Source organism: Salvia hispanica, chromosome 2 (assembly GCF_029641045.1).
Source record: "Salvia hispanica isolate PSC_SH4W2 chromosome 2, Shi_PSC_v1, whole genome shotgun sequence".
In the NCBI taxonomy this organism is placed as follows: domain Eukaryota; kingdom Viridiplantae; phylum Streptophyta; class Magnoliopsida; order Lamiales; family Lamiaceae; genus Salvia; species Salvia hispanica.
The window spans coordinates 63,151,630-63,170,853 of NC_142693.1; the positions used below are offsets into that span (position 1 = coordinate 63,151,630).

General features: G+C 36.4%; 1 protein-coding gene and 1 long non-coding RNA gene across 2 annotated transcripts; one reads left to right on the plus strand and one right to left on the minus strand.

Moving 5' to 3' along the window:
• The first annotated feature begins 3,360 nt into the window (after nt 1-3,360).
• On the plus strand, nt 3,361-4,929 carry LOC125201300 (C2H2-like zinc finger protein). Its single transcript, XM_048099358.2, has one exon. It carries the CDS (start codon nt 3,474-3,476, stop codon nt 4,692-4,694), a length of 1,221 nt encoding a protein of 406 aa, XP_047955315.1. The 5' UTR covers nt 3,361-3,473; the 3' UTR covers nt 4,695-4,929.
• A 5,390-nt stretch (nt 4,930-10,319) lies between these two features.
• Nucleotides 10,320-11,957, minus strand: LOC125202659 (uncharacterized). Its single transcript, XR_016134907.1, has 2 exons — nt 11,367-11,957; nt 10,320-10,745 (listed from the first exon to the last, which is right to left on the minus strand). It is a non-coding gene; the product is annotated as an uncharacterized LOC125202659 (long non-coding RNA).
• Between the last annotated feature and the right edge of the window lie 7,267 nt (nt 11,958-19,224).

The window sequence follows — 19,224 nt, forward strand, 5'->3', positions numbered from 1 at the left end:
CAAGCGTTAAAGAACTGTGTCAGGGTCAACTGATCCCATTGTCGGCCCAGTCGATAAAAGAACTCAATTAAATTTGGTTTTTAGAATTTTCATCAATTCTCTTGTTGTGGCAAGTTTTGAGTAACAAACTCATCACACATTTAATGAGTGAGGAAAGTTGAAAGCTATATCCAATTGTTGTCCTAAGTCTTTGTAATAAGATTGAGAATGGGGTGATGACAACTCAACCTAAGAAGAAGATCATCAAGCTTTCAAGATATCAAGATTTCTTTTGACAAATAAAAGATCTTTCCAATATATTAGTATATCTTTTCATTAGGGAATATATAGTAAATTATCTCGAATTTTCTTTGTTAATTGTTTCTCGAGTCATATCAAGATAGTCGAATTGCCATGGGTTTTGAAATTCTTGTAGCCTTTTAAAGCCATAGAGAAATAATATAAGCAAGTTCTCATTCCATATCTTCAAAAATACTCTAAACCCTAGCACTTCCACTAGAGTTCGGCAACTCTTAATCGTACAAGTGGTCTCTCTCGACTATCTTCAAATTACTCTGTAAGTTTGTAACAACGTAACTGATGCTTTTGTCATTGCCACCTTCAGGTGTTGCATCGCCTCTGTCTTACGGCACTATCGATATATTATTGTTTTAGTATCTCTTTAATCCTCCATGATCTTTCACTATTTTGTATGATGAATAATGTTTTTCTACAAATCAAATTAATATTTTTATAGTGTGAGTTATATTTAACACTTTCTTCATTAAAATAATGTTCATATAATTGTAATTACATTTCAATCTTGTTATAAACAGTCAGTCAAAAGTATTGGGCCAAAACAGCTAGATAAGCCAAAATCCTACTGTGAAATATAGTTATAAATTACAATGGAAAGGGAAAGGAGAAGAATAAAAAGAGCATAAATCCAAGGGAATTGATGTAAGATGGTTTAACTAATATTTTATTTATCTTTTCTTTCAAACTATATAATATTTGCCCCTTTTCAGTTAACTAATCCTGGCAAAATAGTCGGCACGTTTATAAATTGTTTTCCTCGATATTGAAAGTTACATGTCAACATAGTCCAAAGTTTGTAATATTATTTTTCACTATTTAAATCGTAATATTTGGACATTCTTGTAAATAAGACTAGCTTTCAAAATATTCCTATCAGAATTTTATAACTAAAATAAATGTGTTCCTCTTAATTTGTGCACTAGTTCGTACTCCCTCCGTTCAATAGGACGATTCTTTTCGGCATGTAATTTAAGTAAAATTATGTTAAGTTAGTTAAGTAAAAGAACAATAAAGTAGAAATGAAAAAGGTAGTGAGATGAAGAGAGAATAAAGTAAGAGAGAGTAAAATAAGTAAGAAGAAATATTTTGAATTTTATTAAAAATGGAAATGACTCCACTACCATAAAACATATTAAAATAGCAAAATGATTCCATTACTATAGAACAGAGGGAGTAACTTATTTTATGCATTCATCGGATTTCAAAACTCAAAATCAATTGATTATCTCTGCAGCACTTTTCCATCTAAATTGTTTGTTTGAAACTTCTTATGTATCTTTGAATTATCGTAAGATCACTTTTAATTGATGGAAGAACATAATAGAATACATTATTTCTTGCAAAACATTTGCTTTTATCTATATATTGATTTCGTTATTCTATCAAATATTTATGTTGTACTAGTAAATTATTATGTATTGCTATTTTGCCACACGTTAACCTTTATAGCTTGAGCATTACGGGCTATTTGCATTTTTATACACATTGCAAAAGGTTGTGTTTGAACAAAAATAATCAACTTTTGAATTTTTAATCATGACTCCAACATTAGTCGCCACCGCAATTTATAAAATAACTTACGAAAATAATTTTTTTTATTTATGCAGCACATCTCAATTGATAAGTAGAATACTACTCTATATAGAAAATTGATCGGTTATTCAATTTAATCTTTAGCTGCTTAGCGTGATGCAATGTGATTCTGGTGTTTGTATTTCATGGGAATAGGTTCTCGATTAGATTTTGTGGTACCATCTTCTAACGAATTAGTTACTTGAAAATTTAAAAGACTCAGTGTATCTGAATTAGTTACTCCCTTCCCCAAGTTCCATTCCCCCAGTTCTACAGTAGATGTCACATTTAGAAATTGACATAAAATTTTAGAAGATGTTGTTTTGTGTTTTAAATAGAAAAAAAAATAATATATTTATATTAATGTGACAGAAAACTTTTTTCGAAAAAAAAGAAATTTAATATCTTTTAGAACAAACTAAAAAGGAAAGTGTGACATATATTATGGAACGTAGAGAGTAGAGATTTAGTTAATAAATACTCACTCCGTCCACTATTAGAAGTCTCATTTCTTGGCGGTATGAGTTTTAAAAAATGTTAAGAAAAGTGGATGAAAAAAAGTTAGTAGAATATAGGTCTCACTTGTGCATATTAGTTTTAAATGAAATGTGAGTGGAATGAGTTAGTGGAATGTGAGATCCTATTACCATTTATGGTAAAAGTGAACCGAGACTCCTATTCACGGACGGACTAAAATGGAAAAACGGGACTCCTATTTACGGATGGAGGGAGTAGTACTCCTATATTATACTCCCCTGCCCGCAAAATATTGTCCAAGTTTGACTCGGCACGAGTTTTAAGAAAGGTGTGCTCGCAAAATATTGTCCAAGTTTGACTGACTCAGCACGAGTTTTAAGAAAGGTGTAGAAAATTGAGTTGAAAAAGTTAGTGAAATTAAAGTCCCACATTTATATATTAGTTTTATAATAAAATATGAGTGTAAAGAGTTAGTGGAAAGTGAAGACCATTTACCAAAAGTAGAAAAAAGTTAAAGTTAACAACTTTTCACGGAAGGACCAAAATGGTAAAACTGGACAACATTTACGGACGAAGGGAGTAATACTTTTTCAATCCCACAAAATTATGCACTCTTTCTTTTTTATCCCGTCTCACAAAAATATGCACATTCTAATTTTTGAAGGGTTTTTTATCTTTAATAAGGTGAGACTCATTCTCTCATAATAATACTTTAATTATTTTTTCTTTCAACATCACTTTTATTTTACTAATTTTATGTTAAAACTTGTACTAACCCAAAGTTCATATTATTTGGGGTCATTAACGTCTCTTTTATTTTACTAATTTTATGTTAAAACTTGTACTAACCCAAAGTTCATATTATTTGGGGTCATTAACGTCTCTTTTATTTTACTAATTTTATGTTAAAACTTGTACTAACCCAAAGTTCATATTATTTGGGGATGGAAGAAGTATAAAAAAAAAAGTAACAAGTTGAATTGAAATTCAATGTTAAAAATCAAATTTCCCAAAAATATAGAATATCCTAAAGACAAAAAAGATGATCCAGAAATGAAAAATGGAGGATTTCTTCCCTATCTTCACTGCCAACAAACTCCCAAAATTGAGCTCCAAATCCTCCAAAAATGTCGATTCCGATCAATTCCCTTAAACCCCAATTGCAATCACTCGCCTTCCCCCCTCGCGCAATCACACACAAACCCATCACTCTAAAACCCCCAATTCCGCTCCGCACCAAACCCTACCAATGGCGCCCCGTGAAATCCTGCTTCTCGAGCCACGAAATCGACATGGTGAAGACCAAGGACGGATTCTACGCCGCCAAGGCGAAGAAAGTCGTCATCTTGTGGGACCTCGACAACAAGCCGCCGCGCGGCCCTCCGTTCGAGGCGGCGCAGGCCCTGAAATCCATGGCGAAGAAATTCGGCGACGTGATCGACATCGCCGCCTACGCCAACCGCCACGCCTTCATCCACCTCCCCCAGTGGGTCGTCGAGGGCCGCCGCGAGGAGCGCCGCCTCGACGCCTTAGAGCGGAAGGGGCTGTCGACGCCGGCGGAGCCCTACATTTGCTCCGTCTGCGGCAGGAAATGCAAGACCAACTTGGATTTGAAGAAGCATTTCCGGCAGCTCCACGAGAGGGAGAGGCAGAAGAAGATGAATCGGATGCGGAGCTTGAAGGGGAAGAAGCGGAGAAATTTCAAGGAGAGGTTTATCGACGGGAACGAGAAGTACAACGAGGCCGCGAGGCGTTTGGTGACTCCCAAAGTCGGGTATGGGCTGGCGCAGGAGCTGAGGCGGGCCGGGGTGTATGTGAAGACGGTGCAGGATAAGCCTCAGGCGGCCGATTGGGCGCTGAAGAGGCAGATGATGCATTCGATGAGTAGAGGGGTGGATTGGATTGTGCTGGTGTCGGATGATTCGGACTTCTCGGAGATGCTGAGGAAGGCGAGGGAGGCGAATTTGGGGACCGTGGTGGTGGGGGATCAGGATAGGGCGCTGGGGAGGCATGCTGATGTTTGGGTGCAGTGGAATAGGGTGGAGAATGGGGAGATTCAAGAGAGTGATTTGGAGCTGAGGAAGAGGGAGTGGAGGGAGTGTGATGATGATGGTGATGAGAGGGGTGAGAGGTTTTCGGTTAGTGAGTTTGGTGGGGATTTGGCTTCTGTGGAGCTCGGTTTGGATGAGATCATTGGAGCTATGGGTTTAAATGGTGTTAGAGTTTCATCGTTTTCGGAGGGGGAGGAGGAGGAGGAGGATGGTGATTATGATTTTGATGATGAGGGTGATTACCTATTGGATAGTGATGATGAGGGGTTTCAAGAAGAAAATGGTGTATATTTGTGATTAGCAAAACCAGAGAAAAAAGATTGTTTTTTTACACTATTAGGTTACTTGGTTGATTGTTGGGAGCACGATTAGGTATTGGGGTCTAATTGATCGTTCTTTGGGGTAGCTTGCTGGATTTTGAGTGAGTTATCTAAGAATGAGCATTGGCGGAGTATCTGATTATGCTTAGTTGGAATTGGATTCTATTGATTTTGTGACAGTTCAAAATCTTGGTTTTGAATGTCACTTTCCATATTGTTATGGCCTTTTGGATACGTTTACACAAATGCTATTGTGATGTTTTACGTTGCTGCTTATAATTTGTACTACATGGCAAACATGATTTGGTTAAATGAAATAATAAGGTATAGCATGTTCCACTGCAAAATATTGTTGCTATTGATACTCTACATGTAAGTCTTAGATGAATTTTTGCTTAGATTTTTAGCTTAAAATTGCATCAAGAATTAGTTTTACAGGCTCCTTTCGAAACTAACTCTATTAAGATCATATGATACAACTCTGCTATAAATTCTCTGTTTACCCTGTCTGTTTGCTGATGGTTGATAGAATGAATTTGATGTAGAATCTTGTTTCACTGCGAGTGTTTTTGGAAGAAGAATCAATGCAACTTGAAGAAAAAGTAGGGTGAATCAGGTATAATACAAGTTTGGACTAAAGAAAAAGGTAAAACAACAGATATTGGACATGAAATTATTGACTAAATCTGCTCATGTCTGTGAATTTCAGCATTTTCTCGTTCATATTAGTATGAATAGTTGGGATGGAGTCACACTATCTCATGTTATGCTTTTGTGGAGACATGCAAGCAATAGCAAAGGAATCTCGGGGAGGTACGTATTTCTGGCTTGTAAATGTCACTTAACCCCTATTTGATTGCCTGTTGTTTGAATTCCATCGTCTATGACATAAGATGTTTACGTTGAAATATTCAGTGACTTTGGTTTATTAACTTTGCTGCAACGCTTATCTAACTGCTTAGGACTGTAACTGATCCAGTTCAATTTCATTTCGAGTTTCCTCTACTGTAACATAGATTTCTGCTTTATGAAGAACATCCGATTTTCCAAAGCTTTATTCTTTATCGTATGCTAAGTTACTGTCTTTGAGGCTCGTGTAATACTTGCATAAACTGTTTAGAGCCTCGCGTTTCATACTTGCTAATTGCTATTTATCTTACTCTAGCCGTTTCGTGCTTCGACTGCAGTTTGGTTTGATAGCTGCAAGATCATATGCACCCTTTCTGTTTTCTGAGATCAATTGTACAAGTTGTGGCACCTCTGTTTTTAGTTTCAAGAACATATGGCTAAGGTTGAGTGTGGTTTTTTACAAGATTTATTACACTTACAGTTAATCAAAGGCGTTCGGTTTGATGGATTAAATAAGATTATGTCTTATGAATGTTCTTCGGCTGGGTAGATATGATGCGGTACTTAATCTCGGGACAATGCTACATAAGATTAATCTTGGCCCATGTGCTCGCTTGTTACCTTGTTACAAAAATAGTGTAACATGCACTCGGGGGTAATTCAATCTTGAGCAACATTTATATCTATCAAATGATGACAATAACACATACTTCTGTGATACATACTTGACTCCTTTTGTACAAATGGTTTTGATACTTGAAGGAAACAAAATATTTGTTCTACAATTTTCCAACTATTGGACATTGCATATACTAGTATGAAAGAACAAAACATTATATTTGATCAATAAAAGATTTATAAGAAACAAAATAAAACAAAACAAAATAAGAAAGTAACTGTGATTTAGGTCGTGGCTGTTTTAAAATGACAAAATGAGAGTAATACTTCTTTTGTCCCACAAAATATGGACATTTTGGATGACATATAAGAATTAATGCATAATTTGCAAAGTAAGAGAGATAGAAAGGAAAAGTAATTATAGAGAGAATGTGGTATATCTTATTAGAGAGAAAGATATTACTAAAAATAAAAAGAGATATTTTTGTGGGACATTTGAAATGAAAAATGATCTTATTTTATAGGACTGAGAGATTATTTTATTATAGATGAACGACGCATTATACCCTTATCATCTCATAAAAATATATATTTTTGAAACGACACCTAACATGGATATGAGCTATAGAGTTCCCCTGACATGGATATGATATGAGCTAGTTCCCCTCTCATTGCCTTCTTTATACTTCATCTATTCTATAGTAGAGATAATTTTTTTGTTGTGAAGATTAAGAAAAATATGTTAATGTATTAAATAAAAAAGATAATAAAGCATGGTTGAGGAAAAAATAAAGAGAATAACATAAGAAAGTGGGAAAGTCGGAGTTAGTGTTACATACAACTTTTTATAATTTGTTATTAAGTATTTTAAATATATGTTATATTTTAGTTGTATAATTCATAATTATTTTGTTTACCATCTAAAATCAATGTTTTTAAATATCTTAATCTGTGCTTCGCACCGGTACGATATTAGTTACTCCCTCCGTCCCATTCAAGATGACCACCTTTCCTTTTTTGTTTGTCTCAATCAAGATGACCACTTTCCAATTTTGGATATAACCTCCTCTCCCCTCTCTCCTCATTAAAATATTCAACTACCTTTTTCCTTTCTACTTTATTCCACCTAATAACACTTCCTAAAATCTCGTGCCACTCAAGAATGTGGCCATCTTGAGTGGGACGGAGGGAGTATTAAATACCCATTTCGTCCCCAATTAAGAGTCACACTTTTCCATTTCGGTCCGTCCCCAATTAAGAGTCACACTTCATTTTTACCATAAATAGTAAGTAGATCTCACATTCCACTAACTCAATTCACTCACATTTTATTATAAAACCAATATAAAAAAATAGGTCTCACATTCCACTAACTTTTCTTTACATATCTTAAAATTTGTGTCCGGTGAAAATGTGATTCTTAATCAGAGACGGAGTGAGTAGTTAGAGCATCCGCAACGCGGGCTCGATTTTGGCTCGGTCTCGTCTCGACGAGACGAGCCAGCGTTGCGAGGACATCTCGTCGCGCGACGCGACCCGGCGAGGCTAGAGCGTTGCGTGACGCCCACTCGCCGGCCCGCGAGTGGGCGTCGTAATTATGACGTAATAATTTTTTTTTTATAAATTCGAAAAATTCAAATTTAATAAAAAAAAAAAATCAAACGACCAAATGACCGTTGGGACCAAACGGTCGAATTTTCAATTTTTTTTTAATTCTTCTATAAATATACTCCATACTCCATTCACCATTTTACACACAAACACAACTCTCATTCCTCATTCCTCTTCCATTTTACACACAAACACTACTCTCAAATTGTTGAAAAAATGTCCGGCGATGGAAACTCCAGCGGCGGCGGCTCCGGCAGGCGGCGCTCCGTCGGGTTCAACTTGAACTCGTTCGACGATTGGGTACAACTGTTTGGGTACTCCTGGTTCGTCGCCGGGCACCCAAGGCTCGACCACCCCGCCGGCGTACCAAACACCACATTTTGATGTGGATGCATACTATCGTCCCTCCCCCCCCCGAGGTACGGGCAATCGCTGGGATTATCCCAAATTACGGAGAATTTTTTGGCGCCTGATCGCAGTTTGCCCGACTGGCCAATTGGTGGAGGCTCCGGCTCCGGCTCCGGCAGGATCAACCTCAATCTCGGCGTCAATGCCGAGGAGGAAGAGGAGGCAGCGGCTGCAGAGGCTGGTGGAGACGGCAGCCGTCATGCATACAGCCAAGCCGAGACGTTGGCTCTGTATGACGCTTGGATCAGCGTCTCGTACGATCCTGTCGTCGGGAATCAACAAACCCACAAGTGTTTTTGGCTAAAAGTCACCGAAGTTTACAACGCACGAAGGCCGACGAATACCGTTCCCCGCAACGTGAAGATGCTCCGCAGTCATTGAGAGCGAAGCGACAAAGATGTCAAACAATTTTGCGCGATATACAGGGGAGAAGAGGCGAATTATTAGAGCGGAGCCAGTGGAGCCGACATTCTGAGAGCGGCGTTGCGGGTCTTCAAAGACGACGTCGGCAAAGATTTCAAGCTTGTCGATGTTTGGTCGCAAGTCCACCACCTTGACAGGTGGGCTGGCGGTGTCGAGTCGGGCTCGAAACGCACGAAGCGCACGGCGCGTGGCCACTACTCGTCTAGTGATGGCGGCGAAGACAACACCTCACGTGAGGGCACGCCAACCGATGATGTAGGGGGTCTTCTTCCGGTGCACGACGTCGCCGCAAGGGACCAAGGCGGCGAAGGCGGCTAGAGCCAGGGGGAGAGCGAGAGCGAGAGGGATGGGCCGCGGCGGACTAAGCCAGGCGGGCGAGGGCTCGGGCACGGGCACAGGCTCGTACACCCTAATGTCCATGTACCTAGTCGCCACGATGACGGACCTCTCAAAAATGAATCCTGGCCAAGTTGCAGCCCATATGGCCGGAATTGAGTATATGAGAGCTCAACTTGGTATAGTTGTACCGCCGACTTCGGGGGATGATGATTCGCCGGCGGAGTAGTTTTTTTATTTTTTAGGATTTTAAATTATGTATTTTTTTTTTATTTTTTAGGATTTTAAATTATGTATTTTTTTCTATTTTTTAGGCTTTTAAGTTGTAATATTTATTTTATTTTAATGAAGTGTGTTTTTATTAATTGAATTTGTTGGAATTAAAAATAAAAAATGAAATTGAATGAATAGGTAAGAGATGGTTAAGATGGAGGGTTGCCGGTGCTGTCTCTTAGTTAAGAGATGAGCTGAAAAGTACAGTGGGGCCCATAAATAGTGAAGAAATGAGACGGTTAAGAGACGGATAAGAGATAGCGTTGCGGAGGAACTTATTTTCTTTTTCAGTTCTTATCACGTAAAAACAGAGGGAATAATCATATTGTGTTTCTAATCTTAAAAGGAACAGTCTTTTTTGAATTGACTATCCGCCATATCACGTAAAAACAGAGGGAATAATCATGTTGTTTTTCTAATCTTAGTACTATTACTTAAGGAACAGTCTTTTTTGAATTGACTATCCGCCATCCATTTCGATACTGGTCATTTCAATTCACACCTTTCCGCCATCCATTATTTTATTCAAGGAAAACAATTTTATAATCCAGTTGGAGTAAGCATCTGTGACTGTGTTTCATACACATGTCCTCAAATGTAGTAGTACTATCAAATCGTGGGATATTATTTACAAACAATATGATTGTTTGCTAATACGATCTCGTTTGATGTATTGAAGGTGTGAGAAGTTGCATAGTACTCGCGCATTAAATCATAGGTTCTAGTAAAATTGGGAGACAAAAAAGAAGAGACTTACTTATTTTGTATCTTAGGTCGCGGATTAAAATCTAGTGTCCACATTTCTCCTCATAATGAAATTTTCGATTGATCATTCGAGTGATATCAATTAATATTAGGTTTGTTGTGATAGATGATGGGACGATTAAATAATGAGTCGAGGTGGAACTTGATGGTTGATAGTTTGCTGCTAAAGTTTCTATTCTTTAAAGTCCTTGAATCCTAACGTAATTTTGGGCATCCTCATTTTAAATTTTGTATTTTTTTTTCCATTTTGAATAAAGTTTAGTTTCTTAACTAGGCAGTAAACATAGCATTACAAAGAATAAGTGAATGTTAAACGAACTAGTGCAAGCTTTACTTAGCATTTTATCAAACAGGTGAGTTGCAAGAATTTTCAATGTAATTTCTCACAAGCTCAGATCACACCATTCTGAATTTTAAAAGGATGAATGAATATACAATTGATTCCATTGTTCAACAATAAATGTTCAAACTCATTATCAATATTCAACAATTGTTTGTCTATCATTTTTACATACGAAATGACTCAACAATTCAATTCATCACCCTCCATTACATCTCCATATCCCAACCCAACTACATCACACAGTACATTTTATTCAACAAATTCTTAAAGCTAATATATGAGTTTTGTGTGAGATTACAATTAGACGTACGGAGAATTTGTGCCTCCCAATTTCAGTAGTAGCAAAATCGAATTCAAACTATTTTTCTTCTTCTTCTTTGCAATCATAGTCTTCGTCTTCGTCTGTGATAAAAATTGAGAATTAATATGAATCGAAACACGGAGATTAGAGAGAATTTTTTATTTTTCCTAAGAGAGACGAGAGAGCAAGGGAATTTTGATCAATATCAAAAGGAAGTCAAAAAAAATAAAAGAAAATATGTTGACTTAGAGACGTGTTCATTGTCTGTTTTCGTAGTATCAATTATATTCACTTTTTTGGGGGACAAACTTTTCAAAAAAGACTAATTCGACACAATAATTTTTTTCTAGACGAGGGAGAAAAAGAGTTATCTATTGAAACAGGTGGAGTATTTTTTTTTTTTTTTTGAGAAATAAGGTAAATTTATAATGATAAAAAAGAACCATGTATTTTAAAATTATTTCAACTAACCTTTGCCTCTAAAAAGTGATGTATTTTTGCTAAATATGAAAACCAAAAAAAGGAAAAAAATTACATTTATAACAAAACATTGTTTTGAAGATTCCCAATATCTTCTTAACAATGAGAGAAAAACTGTTTTTTTCATCTTCAAACTTAATGTAACCACTATTTTTTTTTTAGTTTCTCTTTATCATTTTCAAAGGCATGCATCATATTGTTGTGAAAAAACAAAATTCATCTAGAGAAAGAGATTTAATTACCATCTAGAAAGAGAGCGCTGGTGGAATTGAAGCCGATCATCCCCCTCCGATCTCGCTCTCCTCTCCCTCCTCCCCTCACTCCCCCCGCCGCCGCACGCCACCACCGTCACCTCGAAATACGCCTCCTGCGGGAACGACGAATTCCCCAAATTCGGCCTCGGCAGCGGCAGCGGCAGCCCCGCCCTAATCATCTCCACCGCCGACAGATTCAATCGGATTTCCTCACACGAGGCGAGCAGCGATTTCACCGACGGCGACGACTGCACCGCCGCCGCGAACGCGATCCGCGGCGACCCTCTCTCCGCCCAGCTGAACGGCGCCGCGCCGCGCCGGAACAGATAGTAATTCGGATTCCGCAACGCCTCGGCCACATGGTGGCGCCTTGCGATGCCGTCTTGACGTAACTCCCGCCCTCGTTCGACTTCGTCGTCGTCGTTGCTCGTTGAGCAAAAACGACGACGACGCCAAACGCACACTCGTACTATTTGGAATAGTACGAGCGATGCAAGTAGTACGAGCGCCAGGAATGCGGAGAAGACTGCTACAACGGATACGAGCATCTTGGATCACGGGCCTTTTTCGATTTGATTTTGGTTTTGAAGAATGTTTTGATAAGTGTTCGAAAAAAGTACGGTATTTATAGAGACTAGTGAGAGAAGAAAATTGGAAACACGTGTTGACACAGATGTGAAGTCACTGATGTGAGGGGGTGATCATCACTGAAAATGAAGTGCTTCGAAATGCATTATTTTATTGACTAGGGGGGCTGAATTCTCATTTTAACCTCCGAAATTAGTTTTTATTTTTGCTATCGAAACTAGTTTAGCTGGATATTAAAAGGGCAAATTGCCTAAAAAGTCATAAATTTTCGGGAAAGTTTAGTTTTTCCCGCAAACTATAAAAGTTGCGCTTAAAGACACGAACTTTATCTAATCGTGCAAATTTTCCAAACTACTCGACCTGACGACATATTTCCGTTAAAAACTTATCCCACGTGGCATGCCGGAGGCGTGACTTGGCAAAATTTCTGACTGGGCACAAAACGACGCCATTTTATGCTTTTTTTTATTGAATCTTATTTACACATTGTCAATTTCATCCCTAAATCATTTGTCGACGATTTCACTCTTGTCAATTACGTTTTCCGTCGATTGAATTGAGATTGCGCTTTCAAAATCAGCCAAAAAGAGGTTATATTAGTTCAGAAATTTTGTCTAAGTCACGCCTCCGGCATGCCGCGTAGGGATAAGTTTTTAACGGAAATATGTTGTCAGGTCGGGTAGTTTGAGAAATTTGCACGATCCGATAAAGTTCGTGACTTTAAGCACAACTTTTATAGTTTGTGGGAAAAACCAAACTTTCCCTAAATTTTGTGACTTTTTAGGCAATTTACCCGATATTAAAATCTTTAATGTTTTCAAAATCTCAATTTTTAATAGATGAAAAAAAGTATAAATCATACAAACAAATTAAAAACGTTGTAGTCAAAAACTAGTTCAATACTCATAAAATTATTAAAATTAAATGTAAATGATAATTTTTGCTGTGAGAGCTGAAAGAGTGGCACAAAGAAATGAAAAATACAGTAAGGCTGTAAGTAGTTATTGTTGTTTATAGCAAGAAGACAATGTTTATGTTCAACTGGCTGCATTTTGACTGTGGATCCTTGAGCTCTTAGACCAATGAACAATTTGAGTCGTTATTTTAACATTGTCAATGATAAATTCTTTATAAAATTAAAAATCATAGTCGCGAATAAATGCAAATGTGGGTCCCTTAAGTTTCCAATGATTTGTGCCTATGATCGAACACGCGGTTAAAGTGTGGTGGGATGGGATATCTTCTTGATTGGCGGCGTGAAGGAGTAAAATTGGGGTTAGGGTGGGAGTATATGGGAACACAGATTTTATACCATTATATATCGTCTTCTCTTTGCAAAAAATAACAATCATAACTTAAAATAGATTGCTTATGGATAAATTTTTCTACGTATAAAACAAAAATTTAATTTACGAATATATGTAAACCTGGTTTCTAGTTATTCTAATCCTATGGTGAGAAAAAAAATTTTGATTAAACTATAAAAGCAACATAGGAACGAAGATAAAATAAAAATATAGAATCGACATTTTATGGAGTAGAAAATAATCATATACTAATATATGGAGTACTTAGTATGTAGTGGGAATATAGTGTGTAACATCCCTAACCAAAATGTGCTGAAATTTATAAATTTCCATATTATACTAGCTGTATTATAAGTACAATAGAATACTTGATATACTTAGATAACAATATAATTAAAGAGTAATGTATATACAACATCTCTCCTATATAAACACGCGTATTATATATATACATGTAAGCTTGGGAATATTTACCAATTACCATGCATTGTGGGCTATCACTATGTTTACAAGGAAAAGAAAATTGAGTCGATTTGTGATTTTAAATATTTATATAAATGAGTAATACTGGATATATTTTGCTTAAAATAGAATTTAATTATGCATATTTTAATGATAAAATAGGTGGACAAATATAAAGTAGTGCAGTGCGGAAGTGTAAGGAGAACAACAAGTGTATACGTGTCTTGCTAATAGAATTAAACATGCATTTGTATTATGACATTGTCAAAAATTCCATTTGGATATATAGTATTGTATTTGGTGTAAATAAGAAGGAGAAGGAAGTTGTCGTCAAATACGGACTGAAAGAGAGGGGTTGATACGAATTTCTCCAAGAAAGAAAATAAATTGTTGGAGTGGAATTTTTTTTTTTTGAAGATATTTTTGAGAATCGGAGTTATAAATCAGGGAGCAGGAACTTGTGTACAGTTAAACATTTATCATAAATAAGGTGGATATAAATCTCACTATTAATTTTACTTGCGTCATGTGATTATTTGCTATGTGTTTAAGTAAATTGAATAATGAGATTATATGACGTGATTCTAATACGAAATATGTGTTTGATGGTGATGATATAAATATATGCTTAGTGCAATTAATATTTTTTATATATTGTAAAAGAATTATTTGACGGAATATGATAGAAATATGTAATTGATGCAATGAGCATGTTTATACACTTAAAGAGTATCTGTGACATTCTTGCTCTATGTCAGATATCAATGAAAATGGACCACGGGTCATATATACAATAGCAATAAGACCTACGGGTCATATATATAATGACAATAGACCTTCGGGTCATATATATATGTACAAAGGCAATGGGACCTGTGGGTCATATATATAAAGACAATGGACCTTCGGGTCATATATATATATGTACAAAAGTAATGAGACCTTTGGGTCATATACGATGGAGTCACAGGCAGATATTAGACTTGATTTGTCGCAGAATAATAAATTTAATAGAGAGACATATGCATATGCATATGCATATGAATATAAAGTTGTTTATGATATTTGATGTTTATTTATATGTGCGGATTAGAATATTTGTGAATAAGCCTACCAAATGATAGATTTTGTAATTATAGTATTTTGGATGGCGAAATGATTAGTATGTAATTTTTTTACTTTAATTAGTATTTATTTAATATAAATATATGAGTAGAGGTCCTTTTTGGTCCTTAACATATGATGATTTTTTGATTTTGGTCTATAACATCATCTTTTGAATTATATGGTCCTTGACAAATAAAAATCAGTCACATTTGGTCCGAATTAGACGGAAAGGGTTAAATTTAACGGTCAACGAATATTAATTGGATTTTGACCGGATTAAGTTAATTAATAATTTCTTACAAAATGCTTATGTATGATTTCGAAACACCAATCTCCGCCGCGTCACTGCCTCCTCCGCCCATCGGAGTAGAGGACAGCGGCACCACCTCCTGCAGTGGCGTCGGGAGCAGCGAACTCCGGCATAGACGCGTTGAGTTTCAGCCACGCATCCACTATCTGTGAAAGCGGAGTTGCTTGCTTTGCCCTTGGTGTGTTGAGTTCTTTTGTTTGTGTAAAGATCTTTCTCAAAATGACTCAGTCAGTTGGCATTGTCCCCTTCAATGGGAAAAATGATTTTGTTATTTGGAAACAAAAGGTAAAATGTGTCTTGATTCAGTAAAAGATTTTCAAAGCCATTGAAGAGGTTCTTCCTGAAAATATGTCTGCTGAGAAAAAGGTTGAAATGAATGAATTAGCTAGGTCTGCAATCATCCTCAACCTTTCTGACTCTGTGATTAGAAAGGTTGGGGCTATTGAATTTGCCAGTGAGATGTGGGCTAAGCTGGACACTCTCTATACTGAAACTTCTATGTCCTCCAGGATGTACCTTCTGGAAAAGCTTTTTAAATTTAAATTGGATCTTTCAAAGGGCATAGATGATAATATTGATACTTTTCAAAAATTGGTCCAGGACATTAATGTTAGAGTTTGTATACTAAAAATCACCTTTCGAGTGATTGAATACTGTTGAAACTCTTATTTTATTTTCCAAAGGAATAAACAGATTATTTTTGTTATAATGTTGTTATGTTTTACATTTAATGGATGTTTATTGCATGTTTAAATGTATAAGTAACTTAACAAAGTCTAAGTCTTTGTTTTAGTAGACCGGTTGTGGACGTCGTTCACTTTAAGGTAACACGGTCAGTTCTAAACAAAGAAAAAGAATAATTTCACAACCTAGATAGGCTTAGACTACCTATCATGAAAGGTTGCAATGTCAGTCCGATTATTTCTAAGCCTTACTGAAATAAGATGACGTTGGTGTGGTATAACACTGAATGGATCTAACAGCGAGACTGTCTTTATGCTATCTACTGAAAGACGAGGTCTCGTAAATTATTTTTTAATCAGTGTATGTTAGCATTGAGCATACGGTATTGATTATGCACTACTTTGACTTACCAAATGGTGCGGATTTTTCGTAACCTAATAAGCCTGGTATATTGGGTAGTGGTGATTAATATCTAGCGGTGCTAGGATTGCTATTATGTTGAATTGTGCGCGATGTGAGTCTCATTTGATAACATCCTCAGGAGAAGCTTGAAATAAGGTTTTATTATTCGGAACCTAGCTAGTTGGAGTTTAACTACTCTATGAATAATAAATGAGAATTTCTTGCTGAGTCCTCTCTTGGAATAAATAAGATATTAATTAATTAAGTCCCGTAGCAGACAATAATTAATAAATGGATGTTTCTATTTTAAGCGCGGGAAATAAATATTAATTTTTGGAAACCCGAAGTACTTGTAATTTCGGATTTGGATGGGGAGTGCAATATTACTTCTGTAGTGGCTGCTCGTAATATTCCAATTTTAAGCTTATATTAAATTGGGTTTAATTTAATTAGTAAAAAGCTAATTGGAGGAGCCCATATCCAAAGCCTTCCATAGATCCCTGTCTGGGCCCAATATGTGACTTATTATAAATAGGAGAATAAAGGAGACAGAAAATACACTTAATCATACTCCAAAATTTCGTCCCCCCTATTCCTAGGAGTGGTCGAATTTTCTCCTTTGTGGGATAGGATTTCTGTCTTCTTTATTTAAGTCCCAGTATACAGGTGAGATCAGACCACCCTGATATCAGTTTACAGTCCGGGAACCAGTCAGAAGATCCGTGGTTTTGTACTAAAGATCTTCACATGGAGAAGGCGCTAGCCATCTTCGATTCTTTGGAGAATCATCAAGGTATAATAGCTAAACCGTAGAAAAGCATGTTTTAGGTTTCAATTAATTTAAAGCATGATTTATTTGAGTTATGAGCATGATACATGTGATAATTGCGCGAATAGAATTTGTTTAAATAATCCGCTAAATAGATCAGAATTATTATTATGTAATTGATTTATGATTACCTAGCGCTTCCGCTGCCAGTCCCTTCAATTAAAAGGTCTAGAGATAAAACCATTGATGAGTATACCAACATAGCCCTCATGAATGTTATCCCTGATACTTATGGTGATGTTAAGGCAGCTATAAAGTATGGAAGGGATAGTGCCCCTCTAGACATAATAATCAGTTCTTAAAGTCAAATGAATTGGAGCTTAAAGAAAACTTTAACCATAAATCTTCTCAAACTAAGGCTTTGAATGTGAGAGGGAGATCTAAATCTAGAGGGGATGGCAGTAATTCCTCTGGGAATGGTACGAAGTCAAACAAAGGCAGGTCTAGGTCTAAAAGTAAAGACCCTAAGTTTAAAAGAAAATGTTTTAATTGTGGTGAAGTGAGTCATTTCAAGGCAGAATGTACTAGACCCAAGAAAGGTAAGAATCCAAATGGTAATAACCGGATGGAGTCTATTGCAAATCTGGCCAGGATGATGGTGCAGATGTGTTTGTTTTATGAACCATGATGTTTTTTCTGTAAACTCTGCCTCTGAGTGTTTCTTTACCAAAAATGACTAGCTAATTGATTCAGGATGCACTTTTCACATATGTCCTTTCAAAGATGCTTTTACTTCTCTCAAATCTGTGGAAAATGCTTTTGTGTCTATGGCTAATGACAAGAAGTGTAAAATTCTTGGCATTGGTAGTTTGAGAATAGATATTTGCTGCCTTTGAAAAATGTGAGATATGTGCCTGATCTGAATTATAATCTGCTGTCTTGCTCTTGTCTTGAATCTGAGGGTTTTGAGGGTAAGTGGGGGCAGGGTATTATGGGTTTCTGTAAGGGTGTGCTATGCCTGTTTAAAGCTGTGAAAAAGTGTAGTTTGTATGTGTGTACTACTAAGCCTCTGACTAGTTATGATCATAGTGTAAATCTGGTTAAAATGGATAAGGCTTTAATGTGGCATAATAGACTTGGGCACATGTGTTAGAAGGGGTTAAAACTTTTGAAAAATTCTGATATTTTGAGTGAGTTGGATTTCAAAAATGAGCTCCCCTTTTGTGAAACTTGTGTGATGGGAAAACAGCACAAGGTGTCTTTTCCACCCCTGTGACTGAAAATGTTAGTCAAGTTGTCTTAGAGTATTTGCATATGGATGTGAGGGGCCCTGCCTCTGTAACTACCCACTCTGGATCTGTGTATTTCCTATCCATTGTGGATGATTTTTCTGTTGGAACTGGCAGCAGAAGCGCGCTCATTATATCAATCACATAATAAACAGATCTATTTAGCAGATTATTTAGACAAAACCTATTCGCGCAATTATCACATGTATCATGCTCAAAACTTGAATTAATCATGCTTTAAGAATATTGAAAACCTAAAGCATGCTTTTCTATGGAGCAGAAAAATACCTTAATTAATTCTCCAAAGAATTGAAGATGGCTAGCTTCTTCTCCACGTGATGCTTTGAATACTAGACCACAAATCTTCTCTCTGGTTCCCGAACTGTACTCCAATATCAGTGTGGGCTGATCTTACTAGAATACTAGGACTTAAATAAAGAAGACAGAAGAAATCCTTTTGAGAATAGGTGAGAAAATAAAAAATCTCCTCAGCTGGAGAGGTAATTTTCAAAAATTTCAAGATATGAAATTGTGTTATTTCTGTCTCCTTTATTCTCCTATTTATATTAAGTTCCTTTTGGGCCCAAACAGGGATCTATGGAAGGTTTTGGATATGGGCTCATCCAATTTACTTTTTACTAATTAAATTGAACCCACAATTTAATATAAGTTATAATTGGAATATTACGAGCAGCCACTGCAGAAGTAATATTGAACTCTCCCCATCCAAATCCGAAATTACAAGTAATCCGGGTTTCCATTTAACTTTCATTTCCTGTGCTTAAGATTAAAATGTCCATTAATTAATTAATGTCTACTATTGACTTAATTAATTAACTTCTTATTAATTCCAAGAGTGGACTTAGCATGAAACGCTTATTTATTATTCATAGAGTAATCAAACTCCAACTAGCTAGGTTCCGAATAA

Bases quoted from the DNA above. Each gene is read 5' to 3' on its own strand.
- LOC125201300 (XM_048099358.2), top strand. From the start codon at position 3,474: ATGTCGATTCCGATCAATTCCCTTAAACCCCAATTGCAATCACTCGCC.